Source organism: Lathyrus oleraceus, chromosome 1, assembly GCF_024323335.1.
Source record: "Lathyrus oleraceus cultivar Zhongwan6 chromosome 1, CAAS_Psat_ZW6_1.0, whole genome shotgun sequence".
In the NCBI taxonomy this organism is placed as follows: Eukaryota; Viridiplantae; Streptophyta; class Magnoliopsida; order Fabales; family Fabaceae; genus Lathyrus; species Lathyrus oleraceus.
The window spans coordinates 39,332,354-39,344,605 of NC_066579.1; the positions used below are offsets into that span (position 1 = coordinate 39,332,354).

Genomic DNA, 12,252 nt, shown 5'->3' on the forward strand with positions numbered 1-12,252 from the left:
TAAAGGCTTTAATAGGAAGAAATTGAATCGCACAATATATAAATGCTCTTATTGTGATAAGTTTGGCCACCTATAGACCTTTAATTATGATAAACTAAGAATGTCTAAAGGTGGTAGCCATATACCTCTAAGAACTTCTAAAGCATAATAACCTAAATAAATTGGATAATAAATGTGAAAACTCATTGTGCTCTGCAATGATGTTTTGCCGCTTTAAATGAAGTCTAAGTGCATGTTAAATGAAGTTATGCAAAGTGTCAGACCTAGATATTTTGGTCCTTTTTAGACTAAAATATCGTATCCCTTTTTATTTATTAAAATAATTTATTTTAGATGTTAAAATATTTATTCTTTACTCTAGGATTATGATTGAATAATTTATTCTTATTAATTAATCTTCTATTATTATGAGATTTCATGTGAATAGGTGGTGGAGTTTTTTATCGCTACAAAATTAAAAAACTAAGAGAATAATATCTCGCTATTTTGTTAGATGATTAGTATAACACATATTTGTGTTTAACTAATTAATTGGAAGAAGTTATATTTTACTTATTTTATATTTCGATGTATATAAATAATTATTTGAAGTAATTTAATTTGATACATTTTATTTTGATGCTATAAAGCTTATTAGAAAATAATTATATAGATTTTTATTATGAAAATGGATTACCATTTGAACAGTGGGTGTTATTTAGGCATTTTGGGCTTAAGAGCTCGAAGTCCATTTCCCTCAAACTCACACGATATATATCGTGTGAGTTTGAGGGAAATGGACTTCGAGCTCTTAAGCCCAAAATGCCTAAATAACACCCACTATTTAAATGGTAACCCATTTTCATAATAAAAATCTATATAATTATTTTCTAATAAGCTTTATAGCATCAAAATAAAATGTATCAAATTAAATTACTTCAAATAATTATTTATATACATCGAAATATAAAATAAGTAAAATATAACTTCTTCCAATTAATCAGTTAAACACAAATATGTGTTATACTAATCATCTAACAAAATAGCGAGATATTATTCTCTTAGTTTTTTAATTTTGTAGCGATAAAAAACTCCACCACCTATTCACATGAAATCTCATAATAATAGAAGATTAATTAATAAGAATAGATTATTCAATCATAATCCTAGAGTAAAGAATAAATATTTTAACATCTAAAATAAATTATTTTAATAAATAAAAAGGGATACGATATTTTAGTCTAAAAAGGACCAAAATATCTAGGTCTTACACTTTGCATAACTTCATTTAACATGCACTTAGACTTCATTTAAAGCGGCAAAACATCATTGCAGAGCACAATGAGTTTTCACATTTATTACCCAATTTATTTAGGTTATTATGCTTTAGAAGTTCTTAGAGGTATATGGCTACCACCTTTAGACATTCTTAGTTTATCATAATTAAAGGTCTATAGGTGGCCAAACTTATCATAATAAGAGCATTTATATATTGTGTGATTCAATTTCTTCCTATTAAAGCATTTATTATGTGATTTACCAAATTTAAAACCTAATCTGATTTATCTACTATTTCACCATTTATGCAGTGAGTAGGGATAAACAAATTGTTGACTAGTGTTTCCTACAATTCAAGATAAAAACTTTGAAAGAATATTTTAAATCCATCTTTCCACAATTCAAACCTATATCCAATAAATAGTGGAAATGTGTTTAGGAAAGTCCTCTTGTTAAAGACATTGTTATAAGTCATCTTCCTCCTAAGACGATTAGTATTTAAACATGAGTTAGGCTCTGATGGCACTTGTTGAACGTGTGACTCCATACACAGGGGGAATTGTGGAGGTTTGAAAATCGTTAATTTAAGAGTCTAATGGAAACTCAAAGTAAAGAAATTAAGTAGAAAATAAAAGAGTCAAGGGAATAAAGACCATCACCAAAGAATTATAGAGATTTAGTCTAATGAAATGACATATTTCTCTCCCCAAAAATTGATCTTCAGAGTATCCACTATTGCTTAATAGCATTTAGAAGGTTAATCCAACAAACCCTCTTATACAAGAAAATGAAATTTTCAAGATAACTTATAACTAATAAACATATAGAGTTTGAAGCAGCTAGTCTCCAAACAACGAAAATGATCTAAGCGATTAGTCTTCACACTAAACAAAGATTTTGCATAGAATGGTCTTAAAACAATATGAAGATTTAAGTTGTTATCCTCCGAACCAAACTGATGCTTTATACAGACTGCTCACGAACCGAAACAAGATTTTTACCGGGTTGTTATCAAACCTACTGAGTTTAATACCAAGTTGAACTCAAAACTAAGAGAGATTTTACCACATGGATGATCGTAAATCAAAAGAGCTTTTAACTGGGCTAAGGTCAATAACCTTTGTGGAGATTTTTAAAGATTGATTTCCACGAACCAAAGTATAGTTTTTTCACATGTGGAACTCACAAACCAAAAGAGAGCTTTTCATTAGTGGAGCTCACAAACCAAACATAGACTTAACACTACCCCCAAATACAAATAAGAGATTTGTAAGTGGTTAAACCCTAACTAAAATAATCACTTCCTAAGAGAGAATAATATACTCAAGAGAAAAACTATACTCTTGGTAAATTTACAATTATACCCTTACCTAAAATAATATTCTCATCGAGACTCAAGAACACTCTAAAAGCAATATGACTAAAATATATGAGAAAATAAGAATGACTTATAGAGGTGATGGGAGAATAATTATGCTATAAATCTAATTGATTAGACAATTTGAAAATAAAAATCTTAATCAAGCATACAATATCCTAATCAATTTGCTAGGCTCCAAAAACATTTTTTGGTTGTTTTGATTAAAAAATGAGAGACTCTAAATGTTTCAAGTGTGTGTGTGTGTGTAATTTATCCATAATACTTCAAAAAATTCCATTGTGTCTTTACAAGACACTGATCACTCAAAACGAACACGACCAGACAAACTTTCACACTTTCTCTCTTTCCCATTTTGAAGCTTCAAGTATTGATATCAATATCTTTGACTTTAGCAACATACAAGAGCCTTAAGTCTTCTTGATTAGGATTAAGATATTTTTGTATTAGTTACCATCATCTGAGATGTTGAAAGTTTAAACCAATAATGATCATAAACCCAAGTCTTCACTTAAGAGTCGTTGAACTGCTGTGTTGTACATCTTTGACCGCTTGAGCTAACTTTAGCAATTACTTGACTTCAAGTGTTATCATTATCAAAACCATGCATCATCAAAACCATGCCATCATCAAAACTAAGCAGTTGTTGATTGGCTTGTATCTTGTTATCCATAAGTTTCACCATCTTGAATCACTACTTGATTATACCTGCATGCACATAGATCCACATTATTATCACAATATTCCATTCATAAGCTACGAACACAAATGCAATCCATCATATTATTGATGATGCATTTTTCCAAATCGAAGTTTATAATCCAATTGCGAGGTAGTGAGGTAGCAATCAAATATCATCCACAATCCAACTTCTATATTTATTTATTTATTTTCAACCTATCAAGTTTGACCATATAAAAGCCATGTTCTATGTCCACAAAATCCATATCTTCCCAGATTTCCATACAACCTTAAGTCGATCTCACATGATAAAAAAACTAATAGATTTCTCTAATAATTTGACAATCATTATATCATTCCAAAAACTTTATTAACTCACCCACCTTTTGATCAATAATTAATTAGTGTGGATCACCATTTAATTTCAATGCAAATTTTTGTGTGACCAATCATATCAACAAGTTTCCTTCAAGGTAAACATGTGATTTACCCTATAAGTTTATCTCTGAACTATATCTTTTGATATCTTGAGACAGAGCCGTCTCTGAGGACGTGCAAGACGACCTCATTTTTTTATGATTAATCTAAGACAAAAAAGGCTTCCATACACATATTTCATATTTCACGGTTAAATAAGACCTCTTAAAAAAATTCACAACTAAAATAAAGTTAACTTCAGCTTTTTACACAGGGCCTCTCGTAATTTTGAGACGACTCTTTCTTGAGATGTACTAATAAATATTTTTTATTATCACTACTTAACTTGTTTTTACTTTTACATAAGATTATGGGTGTTCATTGATCAAGACAAATTCGAACCAAACAGGAACCAAACCAAACCATGATGTTTGGGTTGTGCAGTTTTTAGTTCGGGAAAAAACTGAACCAAACCAATGAAATTCAATGTTAATTGGTTCGCCAACGAATTTTTAAAATTCTACCCACGAGTCCGTCAACCCGAACGAACCATATTAATTCATATAATTTATATCATATTTATCATGAAAACTAGTAATACATATTCAACTTCAAGAAGAAAAAAATGAAATGTCATTTGTGACATTCACAACTTACATGGAGAAACGATTTTTTTTTTTTTATATTATTATGAAAAAAATTAGTTGATATAAATTAAATATTATTTAAAAATATTTTTGCACATTTGTTTCTAATGTTTCCGATCAATCCAACTCAAACCAACTTGTTGTTTCTCGGTTTGATTCGATTTGAATTTTATAAAAAAAAGAGTACAAATCCAATCCAAACAAATCAATATATTTTTTTATCGGTTTGATCATCAAGTTCTCTCAAAATCGAACTAAATCTGCCCATAAACACCTCTACATAAAATAAAGAAACATAAATCATTTTTTAAATTAATTGAATAATAAGTATCTAGGTTCCATTTATTTCAAGTTTTTAAAAACTGATTTTTATTGTGTTGTATATTTTTGTTTTAAAATAATTTTAAAAAAAAATTCTAACAAAAAATGTGTTTAAATAATATTTCATATAATACTATTATTTAAAAAGTAAAATATATGTAATAAATGTAACAATAAATGAATGATGGGTATTTCGGAGATTCATGCCTATATTTCAAAATTATTTTAATGATATGATAAATTAATATTTTATATTAAACGATAATATAAAATTATTTTATATTGACAACATGTCTATTAAAGTCATAGATTAATTTAGGTATTTTATGTTCTTACGATAATTTTGATTATCAAAATTTTAATATATTTTTTTGAAAAAAATCATATAATTTTATCTCTATTTTACTTTTTAATAATGTATATACGAATTTCTAATCTACTATGCATAAATTTGATTATTTAATAAGCTTAAAAAATAATTTGTCTCATATAAATTTAGCCAAAAACAAATTTACATAACGGGGTAATTAATTTCCTAGTGAAAGTAAAAAGTTTAGAACAAACATATTTAGAAAAGACACAAGACATGAATTTGTCTAAAAAAAGACGCTTCTTGTTTCTTAAAATTTAGTTGTCCAAGTCAACAAATGTTGACTCGTTTCTTCTACAGTGCGTTGTTCTCGTGTTTCAGATTGTGGTTTCATTCATCATCATCACTGAAAGTGAAAGACCCCTTCTCTGTTTTTGAACTCTGATTCTGATACCATGTTAGGGTTTTAAAAGATCCAATTCACATGGAGTTGAAAAAGGGCAAGCTTGTCAGGTACTATCCAAATTCTCTCTCTTTCTCTCGCTACTGTTTATTTCTTTCTTTATCTGTTCATCATTGGAGCTTGAAACTTCCTCAATGATGCATGAAACTTGTTTTGTGGAAAATATTTTCCTTCTCTTTGTTTATTTTGTATTGGATTTGAAACGATTTTTTATTGTGATGCTGTGTATGTAATAAGATATTGAAATTTATGATTTTAGGTTTTACTCCGATGGGAAAAAGCATAAAGAACCTTCAGGCCTTGAATACAAGGTTTCATCGTCTTCCTTGCTTAAACCTAGTACCAATGTTCTTCCATTAGGTAAAACTAAAATAGGAGGATCTAAGGTATTCCCTGAGGACCATGAGCCGTGGAGAAAAAGAATACTTGACCCGGGTAGCGCGATTGTCTTGAAATGGAACCGGGTCTTTATAGTTTCTTGCTTGGTGGCGCTTTTTCTTGATCCTCTCTACTTTTATTTGCCTAGTGTCGTTGAAAATACGGGGTCTTCGTGTGTGAGGACTGACCTAACGTTACGGATTGTTGTCACTTTTCTTCGGACTATTGCGGATGCTTTTTATCTGTTGCACATCATGATTAAGTTTAGGACGGCGTATGTGGCACCGAGCTCACGGGTGTTTGGAAGGGGCGAACTTGTCATGGACCCAAGTAAAATTGCTTGGAGATACATCAGATCTGACTTCTTCATTGATTTTATTGCCACACTACCACTACCACAGGTTTGTACTTCTGCTTTGACATATAACCTGCCGGGCCTTCTGCAAGCTAAGCTTGCAATTCTTGTTCTGATGCTTAATCTCAATCCAATCTCCTGAGTTGTTTATTAAATTTTGAAATTCCTTTAAAGGGGTGCGGTGTACTGATAATATCTTGGTTTTTCTTTTTAGATGGTCATCTGGTTTATCATACCAGCTACAAGGACCCCTCAGACTGATCACAAGAATAATGCTCTTGCATTGATTGTCTTGCTCCAATATGTTCCAAGATTATATTTGATTTTTCCATTAAGTTCTCAAATAATCAAAGCAACAGGAGTGGTTACAAAGACTGCTTGGGCAGGAGCTGCATATAATTTGCTATTGTACATGTTGGCTAGCCATGTATGTAATTTTGATTGATTTAATGCTATGCTACTATTTAAAACTCTCTCACACACACTCGTGTTATCTGAATTATTCGAAACTTATTGATCCGAGTCCAATTTTCTGCTAGGTTTTAGGGGCATCCTGGTATCTTCTCTCTGTTGACCGATATACCACTTGTTGGAAATCTTTATGCAAAAAGGAAGATAACCCTCGTAATTGCTTTCTCTACCTAGACTGCAGTTCTTTGAACAATGATATGCGCAAGATATGGGCAAATAGTACAGATGTGTTTAGTAGCTGTGACCCCAGCAATGATGACATTCAGTTCAAGTATGGATTATTCCAAAATGCATTAACAAAGCATGTTGTCTCTTCAAACTTCATATCAAAATACTTATATTGTTTATGGTGGGGGTTGCAGCAATTAAGGTATGCCACGGTATTCCTGTATTAAGTTATGAAATTTGATTTTATAAAGGCTCATTTGATTAATTCATGCCGATGTTCACTTTTTGATTTCCTTCATCTTACGAATAATATGCTTGCTGTTATTACTAACAAAATGATAGGGTTTAGGATGGAAAATGAGAGAAAAAGTGAATACAGATACTATGATATAGTATGGGATTATATTGATATGTGATGGGATTGATGTGTAATAGTGTTATCAAATATCCGCCATGGTGGCGCTATGGCAGATATACATGGCGGGTTTTGGGCTAGTTGCAATGGTAAGTACAGATACTATGATATAGTAGCGGCTGATATTCTGGGTTTTTCGCCATAATACGCTATAACAGCACCGCAAATTGGCCGGTATGGCGGGATTTTGGCTTTCCGCCATCCACAATCGACAACACCGATGTGTACCAAAATACAAAAGTCCCAACACCTATTATTAATAGTAATAATGTAGTCGAAGTGCTACTGCAGCACTTCTTGTACTAGCCAATCATGATTTAATACATTTTCATACTTTAGTTAGTGCAGTTCACACAAGAATATTGGTGGTTTTGTCAGTTTTGGTGTCATATTGGTGGTGGCATGCGAAGGTTAGAAACCCGTGATGGAATTAGAGAAAAGAAAGAGTAATTTAATTGCTTGACTAACAAATTAACAGAACAAGACAAACATCTCTCTTCCAAAGTTTTCTTGATTCTGCTCTGTCATCATATGCATCTAAGATGTGGTATTTGTTGGGTAGTCCAGAAACTGCAGACTAGCGATCCTGGAAGCTGTTTGCCACGAAATCAGTGCCGTTTAGCTTTTGAGTGTTCTGATTTCTAATAGCTGATAGAGCAAAGGAATAGGTGGACAGAAGTATGAGTATTATTACTGAAATGTCAAGGGAAAACAGAGCAAGCTCTCATACAGACAACCAGAGCAACAAAATGCTCCTCAGAGAAGTTGAGGGTCTGTGTGCGCGCGCGCGCCAACTACCAGGTCTAACAGAATACATGCATGACTCCACACACACTCCCCCTAATCATTATATTGAAATATTCTAACTAACTGCTGATCTGGCAGCAGCTATCACTCAGCAGTATGTTTCTTCTTATGCTCATACACTCTCCAAACCTCAGGCCTATTCTGATTAAAGCCCACTAAAACATTTCCATCAGACCCCACAGCAGTGTCTATGTCCAGGACTAGCACCCTATCAGTAGTCTCCTTTTAAAGCACGCTCTAACAGTGATTCTCCCTATTATGTGAAGACGGCGTCTGAATTTGTTACTCAATTAGTCGAAGAACAACTTGTCTTACACATAATACAATTCAAAAGTAAAAATGTCAGCTAACCGGTTCTTCCTCTCCTCAATTTTCCTTTCACCTAGCCCCCATTTCTCCCTCAACACATCTCTATCTTTTCTTTCCCTTTTCTTCCTCTAAACTACATGTGTTGTGCATCAATCACCAAATAACAAATAAAATAGAGCTTTGAGTATTCTGCACGTTAACTCCCAAACAATTGGCTGAAAAAAAGTTGGCCCCCGGATCTAAATAGCAGAGTTTAAAGCCTTGTTTGTGGCTGGGAAATGGTAGTTTTATCTTAAACTTCCATTTCTAACTGATAGCTGTCATTGTTTGTTGATGCCTTCTTTTAATAATGATTATGATTATGATTATCTTTGTTATTGTTAAAACTCTATTATATTTCAGTATAAATAGTATATAAATATTAATCTCTTTATATAGAGTATTCTAACCTAATGAGTCGGACTTAAGGTCCAAACATAAATTACTACTAACAAAAGGAAAAATAACATTAGTGAAATATTAATTATTTACAATGCTCCTCCTTAAGTTGAGCTTGAAAACAATTCTTTCAAAATTATTGTTGTTCAACCCTTTTGTTAAAAGATCTGCAAGAAAGAGACATATGGAGTGCAAATAAGACTACTATCTAATTTTTCTTTCATGAAGTGTCTGTAAACTTCAATATGTTTGGTTCTATCATCTTGCAATGGATTATGGACTATGCTAATAGCAGACTTATTATCACAATAAAGTCCAATTAGTTCATCACACTTCAGCCCTAATAATTTGCACTTCCCTTGTGCCATTGCCCTAAACTATGCTTCATCACTAGATTTGCATACCAAACTTCGTTTTTTACTCTTCTAGTCACATTTCCGCCCAGAAAAGTGCAATAACTTGAAGTTGATCTCCTATCCACAATTGACCTGGCAAAGTCAACATCAATATATGCTTCAAGACCTACACTTTCATTTCTTTCAAACAAAATTCTTCTACTAGGTGTTCCTTTCAAATATTGCACAATTCAAACCGCATATTGTAAATAAATCTCCGTTGGTCGGTGCATGAATTGAGTGACTCAGTTAACATCAAAAGCAACATCAGGTCTACTATGTGGGAGGTATATAAGTTTTTGGACTAACCTTTGATCCATTTCCTTATTAACCGCAATATCTTCTTATAAGAACCACATTGAAGGCGGGTATGGTTTTTTATGCGGAAGCAAAACCCTCACAAACGAGAACTCTCTTACCATGTTATATTTCGGTATAAATAGTATACAAGCACTGAACTCTTTATATAGGGTGTTTCAGGTTCAAACATAAATTACTACTAACAATAGATAAAATAACAGTATTAAAATATAAATTATTGACAGCAGTTGTTATTAATATTAATTGATAATATTTATTTGGCTTTGTTTCAGTTCTTATGGACAGAACCTAGAAACAAGCACATTTATTGGAGAAACGTCATTTGCTATTGTGATTGCCATCTTGGGCCTTGTATTATTTGCACATTTGATTGGGAACATGCAGGTATTTGTAGATATTTTGTTTTGGCCTTCCTATCTAAATTATATGAAAGTGTGATAAACGTCTATACTTTCATTCTTGTTTCTTTTGTTAGGTTTCTTATAGATTTATTAGAATGGTTATAGATTTCCTAGAAAAGTTCTTTGTTAAACTAATGTTCTATCTTTCATTATATAAGAAATTCATTCAGAAGAAAATAATTTCATTAGTTGCTAACTTCATATTTAGAGAATACAAAAAGAATGTTTTCTTGTTTTGTAGGAACTAGGAATCATTTCCGTTTTAGTATTTTAACAATGGTCATATGTACTATGTATTCTCATGTTACACAACACAATGCCAGCTAGGCTTTTAGACTATCTGAGTAGTGTGCATATACATATTTAATGAAATGTTCTTGGTCTTCTTTACATTGATTCTTCTTTTGGGTTGATTCCTTTGGTATAGACATATTTACAATCAATTACTATAAGGCTTGAGGAGTGGAGGCTAAAGCGAAGAGACACAGAGGAGTGGATGGGACATCGCCAACTCCCTGAAGATTTGAGATTTCGTGTTAGACGATTTGTTCAATATAAATGGCTTGCAACCCGTGGTGTGGATGAAGAAACCATTCTTCGTTCGTTGCCAACCGATCTTCGTCGTGATATCCAACGCCACCTATGCTTAGACCTTGTTAGACGAGTATGGTTTTTTTCCTGCTGTTTAATGTTTTGTAGAATCTTATATCATAGTGTAGTCGTCATGTTTCACTTGCATGTACATTTTCAGTGTGGATCCTCCTTTGCTTATGTCCATAGTTTGGAGCATAATTTCAGTTGCATGTACATTTTCAGGTTCCCTTCTTCTCACAAATGGATGATCAGCTTCTTGATGCGATATGTGAGCGGCTGGTATCTTCTCTAAGCACTCTAGGCACCTACATTGTTCGGGAGGGTGACCCTGTAACTGAAATGTTGTTTATTATTAGAGGCAGATTAGATAGTTCTACGACAAATGGTGGCCGGACTGGTTTCTTTAACTCAATCATATTGAGACCTGGAGATTTTTGCGGTGAGGAACTACTTTCTTGGGCACTACTTCCAAAATCAACCATGAATTTGCCGTCTTCAACCAGGACAGTTAAAGCCCTAAGCGAGGTTGAAGCTTTTGCTCTTCGAGCTGAAGACCTAAAGTTTGTCGCTAATCAATTTAGGCGGCTCCACAGCAAAAAGCTGCAACACACCTTTCGATTTTACTCTCACCATTGGAGGACTTGGGCCGCTTGTTTTATACAGGCTGCCTGGCGTCGATATAAGAAAAGGATGTCTGCCAAAGATCTCGGTTTGAGGGAATCCCTTCCTTTAGACGAGACAGAGGCAACTGAGAGAGAACATGAAGAGGAATATCCTACTGGTTCAAACTCATCTCAGGCTAAAATGAATCTCGGGGTCACAATTCTTGCTTCAAGGTTTGCTGCGAACACACGCAGAGGAGCACTAAAGATGAAAGACGACTTGCCTAAGCTACGGAAGCCTGAAGAACCCGACTTCACTACCGAAGCAGAGGACGATTAGTTCCTCTTTAGAGACATTTAGTTGAGATATTCAGCTTAGTGTCGACGGTGATTTAGAATGATGATGTATGTATTATAGAAAGAAACACTAAAGGGAAGAAAAATTGAACTGATTGGGTAGGAACTAAATTGCATATTCTGAAAGAATCCTTGTTTTTCTTGCTCTATTCATGTAATTGATAGCCCTTATCTGTTCTTGCAACACCATTATCAAAAGTCTGCGTTTAAACTCTCCAACAAAATGGTAGAGTTGAAAAAAAACATGTAACATTTGCTAAGCCCTCTCGTATCAAACTCACACTATACGAGAACTTTTTCAAGAGTGAGGCATCATCCATCTTATTTACAAGACTATATATGCAATTCAACTACTGCAACAAATCACTCATCCAAATTTAACATATATTCTATGTCTAATTTCATTTCCTATAATAACTTGTCTCTACTTCATTCACATTATTCTATATCCCTATTTTTTCAAACTGAACATAAAACCTATATTGAGGCCTCCAAGTTAGAATGTTGGAAGCAAATGGGGCAACTTGAATTTAATCTCATGAGAAAATAGGAACATGGAAACTTGTAGATTTATCATAAGCCAATAAGCCAATTAGTTGATAATTGTAGTTGGATATATAAAATCCCTAACTGATGGTTCAAAATAGTGTCTGTCTTCGACGAGTGTCGGAAGGTATTTTCGTGTGTCGAAATAACATGTGTATAACATAGTCTGTATTAACAGTATTTGACAGAATGTTAAATAAAATCCGTCGAAGCATGTAATT

At 32.9% G+C, this 12,252-nt stretch overlaps 1 protein-coding gene across 1 annotated transcript; it reads left to right on the forward strand.

The window, feature by feature from the left end:
* Positions 1–5,293: 5,293 nt before the first annotated feature.
* On the forward strand, positions 5,294–11,669 carry LOC127091158 (cyclic nucleotide-gated ion channel 17). Its single transcript, XM_051029748.1, has 7 exons — positions 5,294–5,524; positions 5,734–6,253; positions 6,422–6,634; positions 6,747–7,048; positions 9,804–9,915; positions 10,360–10,596; positions 10,749–11,669. The coding sequence occupies exons 1-7, from the start codon at positions 5,496–5,498 to the stop codon at positions 11,466–11,468; spliced, it is 2,133 nt and encodes a 710-aa protein (XP_050885705.1). The 5' UTR covers positions 5,294–5,495; the 3' UTR covers positions 11,469–11,669.
* Positions 11,670–12,252: the final 583 nt, after the last annotated feature.

Excerpts from the sequence above, each read along its gene's own strand:
- LOC127091158 (XM_051029748.1), top strand. The coding sequence starts at position 5,496 with ATGGAGTTGAAAAAGGGCAAGCTTGTCAG. Across the intron at positions 6,254-6,421 it reads CCACACTACCACTACCACAG|ATGGTCATCTGGTTTATCAT; the intron begins GTTTGTACTTCT and ends TTTTCTTTTTAG. Across the intron at positions 6,635-6,746 it reads TGTACATGTTGGCTAGCCAT|GTTTTAGGGGCATCCTGGTA; the intron begins GTATGTAATTTT and ends ATTTTCTGCTAG.